Source organism: Limanda limanda, chromosome 18, assembly GCF_963576545.1.
Source record: "Limanda limanda chromosome 18, fLimLim1.1, whole genome shotgun sequence".
NCBI lineage: Eukaryota > Metazoa > Chordata > Actinopteri > Pleuronectiformes > Pleuronectidae > Limanda > Limanda limanda.
Window position 1 is genome coordinate 17,229,132 of NC_083653.1, and position 10,841 is coordinate 17,239,972.

Below are 10,841 nucleotides of genomic sequence, written 5' to 3' on the forward strand. Positions count from 1 at the left end.
TCTAACATAAAATGTTTGTAACAATTATTTTGAATTATTCTTATAATACCCATATGGGAAATTATTAGAGTGGCTAACCATGATACTTTTACAAAACAAATGTTTTTTTATTTTTTTTTATTTCTATAAATGAATACTATTTATAGGACAGGTTTATTTGTATTTTGGAAATATATTTTACACTCTATATTGTGTCTGCAGTAGTCAGTTTTTGAAGTTCCCCTTAAAAATACAGCCCTGTTATGAATCGTTTAATGGTACTACTGAATTGTATTGCATGACACTGAGGGTCTTTTCCACCCCATTAATATCAGTGTTGGCACGTACACTTTCAATAAAAATGGAATATTATAATCTTAGCAGAATTTATTTTAGGGTGGTTTGTGTAGGCATACCTTCATTGCATTCGTTTTTAAACTGGTAGCTAAGTTATTATTTAAAATCCAGGGTGAGGTTGGTGGTAAATAAAGTTTTTTTTAGTTTCATGACATCAGCATTTCGTTGATGGGGTGCGATGCCTGAACTGGCACCTCACTGACTGGTTTCCATAGCGACCACAAATAAATACACAAGGCAAGTGCAGGCAAGTGCACACGCAAGCCTTTACTAAAAAGTAAATCTCTAGGATGTAAAGTGGAAGTTCCAGTATTTCCCTATCATGTGACCTTATATAGACAAAAGCATCTTGGCAGGAGGAGTGAAAACACAGGGCTGCAAGAACATTTTGTCCCCAGATGTCTCATTGTGATACTTGGCAGATGTGAAAGTATGTGTGGAATTCAAGGCAGAAGATGGTATGAGCCTGTACGAGATATGTGTGTGAGACGCACAGGAGGCTGCCCCATAGTGACATCACAGACCTGCTGGGTGCGTAGATGTGTGTGTGTGTGTCTGGTTTTCATATCGTAATCACAACTCAGGCTCACCCCACAGAGGTGTGATAGCTTCACTGTTCCTGGTTACCGTTGCTATGTTTTCACCAAGACCCCATTCAAGGTGTCAACAGGCGTAATCCTGGGAATTTTTATCTTAAATGTCGGGGGAGCACACGCCAGAAGCCCAGTCACGCACTTTGCCACCACTTTGTTGTGAAAGACAGAGGAGTTTCCTTTTTAAGAAATTAACCTCAAAGCAATGAAGAGACAGATGCAACAACAAAAAAAATAACGAGGAAAATCACAACACTGGATGTGGAAAAAGAAAATACGAGAAAATTATTTGCATTCAAACCAAATGTCAAAAGCGATGCGATGTGCATTATTATGACATAACATAGTTACAGTAGCGTGCATTTCTGCATGACTCAACACAGAGTTTCCCTGGATTAGAGCTTACTTATGAAGGACTTTTACTCCAGAGGTGTGTTAAAGCATGTAAGTTGCTTAACTGGTAAGTCCAGAACATAGTGTTGTGGAACATGCAAAGCTGTTTTCATCAGGGAGTCTCCATGAGGAAACTTCAGAATCTTCCCCTCTTCCTCTGCTCTTAGTAGTGTAAACATGTTCAGGAACAGGTGTGGAAATCCTGCCACTTTTACAAGCTTTACATGCAAGAATTTACAAGCTTGAGATTTTTTGTTGTTTTTACACCACATGAGCTGCTTTCACGTGCATTTGTATATGATTTTATTTGATGCAGATTCGGGGGCAAAGGGACACATTTGGCATTCCTGCCCATCTCATGTTTTTAGAATCTTATGCGGCTGCAAAAGTAAGATAAGACAAGATAAAATTCATCTTTTACAAACAGTCTATGTTGCAGAGTGAAGTTAGAAAAATGTGTGTTCCTCCTACCTGGTTTATCTGAAATGAAGACTGCTACAGAGCGCTGGTCGTTAAGGCAATTCGTATTAATACTAAACGTATCACGTGTCCAAATCACACTTAATTTTACACTGCCGATTAGATGAACTGTTCGACATATGGACAGATGAGAGGTTTGTGGAATTAATAGGTAGATAAACATAAATAATAAAACATGCATGATCAAATAAATATCTGTTTATTAGGGGGACATGTAAATATCATTTTTGTTACATGTAAATATAATTTTTGTGATATTTACATGGAGAGGAAGACTAGTATGAATGAGCTTTGCAAGTCAAATTAAATGCCTCTCTTGTCTGATTAAAATGACCACAGAATACATGTATGATAACACAATGTGGTGAATGGTGACGTGTGGGCTATTGTCACTGTAAACTTTGAACTGAACCTCATTTTGGAAACACAGATTTTTATGAATTATGACAAGTTTAAATCTGGCCAATTAGGCCAGAGGTATGAGCTGGAAAATATGCAGTCCTACTTTGGTTACCCACTGTTAAAAAAATATTTTCCCCAGTGCAGAAGGGAATTCTTCTCTCTTTCATTCATGCATGCCTCATTCACTGAAATACATAGTGTCTGAGTTAACCTACATCACAGGTGAAAATAGGTGTTGAATAGGAAACTACAAGTTTTCGTTCTGAGTGTGCGTGAGGGGGGATTTTTCTCACAAAAGCACAGCTCCGTGTGATTTCCCTCTCTGCCTTCTCTAAGATAAGTGGAAATCCCCGCCAAGGCTCCGCCCAGAGCCCAGAGCCCAGAGCCAAGCGCACAAAAACCAGTGCGCCTCCTACAGCAGCACCATTCTGCCCTGACCTCTGGATTAAAAGCACACACACGCACACACGCACAGCCTGCTACTGCTCTCACTCAAGACATGGACGTGCACCGAGTGTCCAACCACGGTCAAATGGATTATAACTTCGACAACATGGGACCTAAGCAGGGAAAGGTCCTGCCCTGCCAAGAGGACCGCTTCGACAGCGGCCTGGACTCCCTGAAGGAGGACGAGCTGGTGAGCGAGTTTGAGGACATGAGGGTAGACTCGATGGATCACTCGCAGGAGAGCGAGCCGTGGAGGAGTGCGGTGACCGAGGATGGTGACACGTAAGTGGAGACTTCAGTGGATCACTTATACTGCAACTGTGCGTTATGCAAGATGTTCCGATCGTGCGTAAAAATCAGTGGACGTTTGGCACTGCACCAGCATTGACATTTTTTAATAAGTTGCACCATTACGCATGAAAGTTGCACGAAAACAAGAGTTATTTTAAAGTGTTTGTGTGTTCGCGTGCGTGTGAGCAGCACAGTGTGTACTCAGCAGTGTGTGTACTTTGGCTCAGAGCGCAGCAGGGGCGGTGCTTAACTCCGCGTTGCGCGTTCAGGAAAGTCCCTGGCCCTGTGCCAGGAACTGATAAAGCATCAGATGTGTCAAGCCACAACTGGTGGAAATAACCCGACAAAACTCCACTCTTGCGCAACGCTCCACTGCTACTCAGCCTTTGTTCTTTCCTATTCGGCTGGAACCGCTTCCTCAGTGCCTGTGTTTTTTTCTTTTATTGGGGGAAAAGTACTATTTTAACTAACCTCCCCCCTCCTCTCTCTCCCCTTTCCCCACAGGCCTCTCCACTTGGCCATCATTCACGAAGCCACTGAACATGCCCTCCAGATGATCAAGCTGTCGCACAATCACCCCTTCCTCAACATCCACAACCACCAGAGACAGGTAATGATCAAAGAATCAAGAGTAAACAAAAATAATTGTCAGCTCAAACAGACAGTGGTTTTAAAAAAAACAGTATAATAATTATTTCTTTGCCCTCCCCCTCAGACTGCCCTCCATCTAGCAGTGATCACAGAGCAGCCCCTGTTGGTGGAGAAGCTCCTGAAGGCCGGATGTGACCCACGGGCGGCCGATAATTGCGGCAACACGGCGCTCCACATCGCCTGCAAGAGAGGATCCCTCGCCTGCTTCGGCCTCATCACCCAAAACTGCCAGCGCCACCTCACCTCCATGGTGTCCTTCCCCAACTACAATGGTACATATTGAACAAATTGACGTTTTACACACATGCAGAGTTGGTCTTGCTGCTTATTGACTTTGGTTGTTGACTGACCTTTTTTATTTTTCTCCTCCCCAGGTCACAACTGTCTCCACCTGGCGTCCATTAACGGCTTCATTTCATTGGTGGAAAACCTTGTTCGGCTGGGTGCAGACATCAACACACAGGTAGGCGTCATTACCTCCTAAATAAATAAAAAAAACATGCGTAATTTTTTTTGCAAAAATCGGATTTAAAAAGCAGGAAGCTAACGTTACTTTTACCCCTTTGTTTTGGTTAGGAACAATGCAGTGGACGAACGGCCCTCCACCTGGCTGTGGATCTCCAGAACCCGGCGCTGGTCCGCTGCCTCCTCGATCTCGGTGCCAACGTCAACTGCATGAACTATGGCGGCTTCACGGCGTACCACCTCACCTACGGGCGCACAAACGAAGTGATACGGTGCCAGTTGTTTGAGAAGACAGCGCAGGAACTGAGGGAGCTCCCCGAAAGCGAATCGGATGAGAGTGACATGGAGGAACTGGACCTGGCGGAAGACGAGGTCAGTACCTTATTTGGAACAGCAGATCCATGAGGCCTCTCATGAGCAAATTTGACATATTATCATGCCTTAAGAATGCAGGTCCCTAACATTCTCTCTTTTCTTTCCTACAGATTTACGATGACATAAAGTTCGGAAAGTAAACAGAACCATCTCTCTCTGCTGATGGTATCAAAGACAGTGAAGCTGCTACTGGGTTGCCTGCGGCCCAACGATGAGGGACGAGTCAGTGTCTGTCCCCCCCCGTCCCGGTCCACATCCACTGGTGCCGGCCCCGGGATCACAAAAATGAATGAAGATGGCGTCCAGTCTGGGCCAAGCCAGTCCGGGTCACAGGACTGAACACACCAGAAAGACCATGAACTCCATGTAATCTTTCTCTATACTGTAAAAAATATATATTGAAGTGTACATACCAGACGTGTAATATATTGTAAATGCAGAGATATTATTTTTGTACCTGTACATTCTATATGTCGTGTGAATTGAAGCACTATTACCAAAAATGCTCAGAATAAAAAAAAGTCTATGAATATAAAGAACTTGGACAGCATGAGTATTATTTCCTTCCATGTGACCAGTCGGGCTTTCCACAGTTTAAAGTAAGAAACACTTCTCGCTTACTCAAAGTGACGAGGAAGAGAGTCACCCAGACTTGTGAAACACAGACAGACCACTTGGAACCGTCTGGGATTTCCTTGTTGGGGCGAGGTCACCAGGTCTCTGAGTCACCGCGCTGAAAGTCCCTGGGTAGAACAAGAGAAGCATAATGTACTTCAATATTCCGCCCCGCCCTGGAACTACTGCTGAATAGCAGCTGGGAACCGGCACCGGGTAGAAAGGCCAAGGGAATTTTTGAAGGGAGGAAATGTTATTTAAAAAGACGGAAGAGTGTGCCACAGAGAGTTAGTGTTGACTCTGTGTCAAGGTGACACTTTGATAAGAGTTAGGTGGAATTACCTGAAGGAACTGGCTCAACTTGGAAGTAATATTTAACTCAGTGATAAGGTTTAATAGCTGTAATTATCCTCAGGGCTGTCAACTTTTCACTGTGTGGGGGGGGGGGGGGGTTCTGAGGACCAACTTCTTTGGGAAATTGTAAATTACATAAGGGATGTAAACATTAATAAGAGTAAAAAGTCCCGAAAATTGAAAACAATGACTACATTTTGAACTTGAAGAGAACTTTCTTTTTCTAGCTGGATTTGTTTCTTGGACGTCAGGGAAACAAGGGCTGATATGAGATTAATAGGAAGCAACTAATAATGACTCAGTGATGTGTTAACATCATTTCTGATCATATGGTGATGACAAAGTCGTCTGACTTGAGCTGGAACCCCCCCATTCCAGACACACACTAGAAGCCACGGTTAAAATAATTGTGAAGTACATCCTCTGAGCAGAGTTCATATTTCTGACATGATAAAGATGGTGAAGACATAAATTAAGTGAAAATGAGGTCAGATGTCAGCTACAGCAGTTTGTGTAGTAGAATAACCTCTCCACACAACTTTAGTGTAAGTCATGTGATTTTTTTTACTGTGCCACAACAGGAAGCTCAGAGGTAAAGCTCTGCACCCGCTCGTGTTCTATTTCCTTCTGCAGCTAAATTCAGCCCACTGATGAAAACACAGCTGATGAAACAAAGGTTTTAGTTAGTAGTACACACAAAGTCTGGTCTGTGTGTGTGTGTGTGTGTATGCAAGGAAAAAACTAACAATGCAAAAGACAAATAAACAATAAAAATAAATCAAGGACAAACGTTATTTTACTCCAAAAACATATTTTTTTTATTGTTGAATGAAACAGTGGGGTAAATGTACAGCAAACAAAGATAACACCGGCCTCCATCAGGGAACTGCAGATCCCATCATGCTCTAGCTCTAATCTAACAGGTGGCCGCTCAGTCGCGCTCGGCCAGGGCCATCAGGTGGACGTCCACTTCAGTCTCTGTCAGAATCCTGGAGGGAAAAGATACACAAATTAATAAAATGTTTGAATCATACATTTCAAGTTCAAAATCAATTTGTACTTTTACTAGATGTGTAACATTTAATTGATTGTATTGGTTAAAGGTTGAAGCTGCTACACATAAGAAACTCACACTGTGCGGATTATACAAATGTTAACTGTTTTCTGTCATTTTAGAGACTTAATCAATTACTTGATGATGGACATTTCAAAACACAGTAACAAGGTGATTAACAAGTTAAAAAAGAAGCAATTTGAAGATCACACAACATTAGAGCATAAATAATAAAAGATTAGAGAGGGGTAAAAATAAGATAATATAAAACCTTACACATAAATATAACAGGATGTGTTGTGAAAGAGGCCTGACTAATAGTGATTATATTCTTACAACCCCTTTGGAAAATCAGTTTAAAAAAAAAGGTAGAAGTGAAATGACTTCACTTCTGGCTGCTATTTTTAGACTCACCCCTAACAAATGGATATGTTTTAAAAGATCATGTGCTGCGTGACGTTTACCTGAACTTGGGGTCTTGTGTTGTGATGACGCCCACCTCCAGCTCAGAGGGCTTGAAGTCAATGGAAAGAACAGTTGACATACAAGAAATTGCCGTCTAAAAGCAGAGAAAAGAGGAAGAGGAAAAAAAAGGAATAGATACGTTAGGAGGAAGACAAGATCAGGATTATGTTTATATTATATCACATAATGGTTGGCTTGATAAGAGAATTCACTGGGTAATTTGACACCACACAACTGGAAAGCACCTTTAAAGGTACTTTCACATTCGTGTTCCTACTTTATCAACGTACCTCAATAGTCTGTTCGAAGGTCCAGTCCAATTTCTTTTTCACTTTCTTCTCCAGAAAGCTGGTGGCTTCCGTCTGCTTGACTCCAGAGGCGGTGGCCTTGAAGCCGCAGTAGTAGCCGGCTGGGTCGCACTTGTACACCTGGGGGCCGTACTCCAGGTCTATGCCGATCACGATCATACCTGCGGGTGAACGAGCGTTTGAGAGGAGAGTGGCGGCTAACAAGCGTTGACCAAAAATCAACAATAGTGAATCAAAAAACATGCAAACGTACAGCAGCCCAGTGGTCGCATTTCAGCATTCTGCGTGTAGACTTGCGAGATGTCAGCCATCCTCTTACACAGCATGTCCACTGGAATCTCAGAACCGTACTTGTACTGCCAGTTGGCCGCCTCATAGCGAGCTCGCTGCACTTGGGACCTGCTGTCAGCTGTTGGATGTCAGAGCACGTTGAAGAGGGGGAGAGAAGAGAGGCTTGATTTGATTTATAGCATCCACTAAACTGTCATACAGTAACTATGGTGCTTTAAATCTTGAAAGCAAAGAACTACGAAGATGGGTTTGAATTGAATTTCATTCTGGATTGTTTTCCGATTGAAAGAAATGTTACTGTGTCTTCTAAATTAGCCACTCTCAGACAACAGTTTCATAAGAGAAAGTAAAGAGAAGAAGCAAATGCAAAGCAGCCGCCACAAACTAACCTCCAATTAGACAATAAAGGAATGGAGATTCTTAATTGTCTCTTTTGAAAATGGTACTCATGTCAAAACTTGACCCAGATTTTTGTATTTCAGGTTGTTTTTAAATTTGTGCATTTTCTATGACTTTAAAAGATTCAGTGTGTAAGATTAAGGTGAAAGGGATCTATTGGCAGAAACTGAATATGAAATAATCCTAGTGATGTTTTCACTAGGGGGTAATGATCTAAATTGTATGAATGGTTGTTTTCTTTACCCTAAAATTGGCACCTATATATTAAAAAAATATTTTCCAGTAGCCGAACCCGGACAAACTAAACACAACTTTTTATGACAACTGAGGGCTCCCACAGGTTATCCTTCACAGTTGGGAGGGTGAGGTGAGGGGTATTCAGCTGAAACATATATATATATGTTATTAAATTCTACACACTGAACCTTTAAATTATAGGATTTTTCCGGCATAAAATATTGGAACCTTAGGATCCATAATTAGTTTCCTTCATCATAGAAGCATAAGGTTTTTTTCCTTACCCGTCATCCCAGACATTACACATCCAATATTATCTGTTATTCTGAAAAGGTGAGTCATTGTGTTGGAATCCAGGAGCTTGTCCTGTTTTAAAGAAGAAACTAATCAGCAAGCGAAAGTGGCTTCATCGTTGAAAAAGAAAGAAAAAAAATGTCAGAGTGAAAGGAAATAATTTTCTTCCTGCAGTTACAAAGATAACATATTATACATTATAAATTGCATATAATATATAATACACATTGTCTATTTCAAATATAAAATGGGCTCTAAAAATATAATGCACGTCTATTATTATTTCTGCTGTTATTGAAAACACAATACATATAATCTAATATAAAATGTGAGACATTTTTGCAGTAAACTATGAGTGTTTGATAGAGGGAAAATTAATATAGTGAAACACACGAATACCAACACTAAGATGGACAGTCTATCTCACTGTTGACTGACCATCATTAAGCTGCCATGAAAATAAGCTTCCACACATTCTGAGTATTACACATTTGACATTCATCGTCAGTATGGACGATACAATGAAGAAGAGCCTGGTGTTGTGGTTGCAGGAGGATGTTAGTGACGTGAACCATACGAAAACAACACAATGACAACTCACCGGAACTTTTTTCTGTGTTACGACAATCGCACAGTCCTTCCCCCTGATGGCTACTGACGTGAGTCCACCTTGGTTGATGGCCTTGAAAGCATATTCTGCAAACAAGCAGTAGACAATGCACAGGTTTGTTCATCACACAACAGTAATGGACGTTTATAAATGTTACTAAACCCACACGGCACTCAGATGATTGTGGACAGTCTGGTCAACATGTACAGACACACAAAGATGTCTCCCTCAGCAGGAAACATGGATCAGCTGATGCTGCATGTTCAGTTTAAGGCTGTTTATGAGCAAATGTTCACTTCATTCCAGTAAAAAGCCTGTGGTGCCAGTCAGAATCTGTCTACTAGCTGATGTTGATAAGATGTCAGCAACTAAACTCTGGATGGATGGATGGATTGGCGATACTATGAGGTCATTGCAGAGAAAATGTATAAAAAATTAAAATAATCGGTGACTTTTCCATCATGCAACATTTGCATAAACAGTACATTGTGACTTGGATCAATGAATCAAGCTTGCTTGTCTGCAACGCTAGCTATGCTAACGACCCTGCTAGCCAGTTAGCTGTTTTGATTCCGTCTTGCTCTCTGCTATCATCAGAAAACTAGATGTAAAATAACAACTCGCAGGACATTAATATGACGGTCGCGGTGACATCCGACGCCTGTTTCGCTTTGACGCTTTGTTTGTTTACCAGCGAGAAGCCAAGCTAAGCTAAGCGAACCATGACAGAGCATTTAGCTAGCTAGCAAACAGGTGAGCCTGGGAGCCGGCTTTTGTCTGAAACTAACCGACTTGGTAGAGTCTTCCCTCGGGAGAGAAGATGGTTATGTGTCGGTCGAACCCCGCACTCGAGCCTCGGGACATTTTACACAGGTTAGCGTGGCCGACACAGTTCGTCCAGATGAATTATTGCAGGCAGATTCTCATTCATACACACAGTTTCCACCCGGAAGTTGAGCTGAAGGGACCAGAACAGCATCCGGTGTGGAGGCCTGCGTTGTTTCCATGGTGATATAATACTACTTGTACTACTACTACTACTACTTCTACTCTGCTGTGTCCTCTGAACCACTCAAGTAATGTAAGTACTATGAAGAACTACACTAAAGTTTTAAGTTAAATGTTTATACTTTTTTAACACTTCCATTTAATGTCAAAAATGAAACACGTCTTACTTTTACAACCAGATACATTTTTATTTGAAGGTCACAGAATAATTTCCTATTTTGGAAGACTGGTATTTCCATTCATATTAAATGATTTACTCTTCAAATACATTGTAATGGTTTTAAGGGATAGTTCATCCAAAACTTAAGATTCAGTCCCGGACTCTCGGAAATTTGTGTACATACACATGTTCCTGACGTCATCACTTATGAACCAATTCATATAATTTAACAGCTCTAAATAGAAGTGTTCAATGTGAACTTGTCAAATGGTAAACTTTCGTCACTTGTTCAACGTGCACCTGGTGTAATTTATGTATAAACCTGTCGGACCTGCACCCTTTCTTTGCTCTTCTGAATTATGCAAACATTAAGGTGTTGTGTAAACACTCTAAACACATCGCTAAGTTTAATCAACCAAAAGTTAATAAGCTTGTTAAATTAGGATATATCTTGCCCAGCTTCAACTAAGTGCTATTTACACATGAGCATCAGAAGTAATCCAATATCACACTATTTGACAAATAAACTGACAGGGACAATAATGTTTGGGTAATCATTACTTAAAATTTAGAAATTTTACTTGTTATATTTCCCCACTTATTAACATTATTA

General features: G+C 41.1%; 2 protein-coding genes across 2 annotated transcripts; one reads left to right on the plus strand and one right to left on the minus strand.

Moving 5' to 3' along the window:
* Nucleotides 1–2,625: 2,625 nt before the first annotated feature.
* LOC133024144 (NF-kappa-B inhibitor alpha-like) lies at nt 2,626–4,719 on the plus strand. The gene is made up of 6 exons (XM_061091124.1): nt 2,626–2,933; nt 3,447–3,552; nt 3,658–3,865; nt 3,968–4,056; nt 4,170–4,430; nt 4,544–4,719. The coding sequence occupies exons 1-6, from the start codon at nt 2,704–2,706 to the stop codon at nt 4,571–4,573; spliced, it is 924 nt and encodes a 307-aa protein (XP_060947107.1). The 5' UTR covers nt 2,626–2,703; the 3' UTR covers nt 4,574–4,719.
* Nucleotides 4,720–6,208: 1,489 nt separating this feature from the next.
* On the minus strand, nt 6,209–10,000 carry LOC133024407 (proteasome subunit alpha type-6). The gene is made up of 7 exons (XM_061091499.1): nt 9,849–10,000; nt 9,052–9,146; nt 8,441–8,522; nt 7,483–7,638; nt 7,212–7,390; nt 6,921–7,015; nt 6,209–6,391 (listed from the first exon to the last, which is right to left on the minus strand). The coding sequence occupies exons 1-7, from the start codon at nt 9,922–9,924 to the stop codon at nt 6,334–6,336; spliced, it is 741 nt and encodes a 246-aa protein (XP_060947482.1). The 5' UTR covers nt 9,925–10,000; the 3' UTR covers nt 6,209–6,333.
* Between the last annotated feature and the right edge of the window lie 841 nt (nt 10,001–10,841).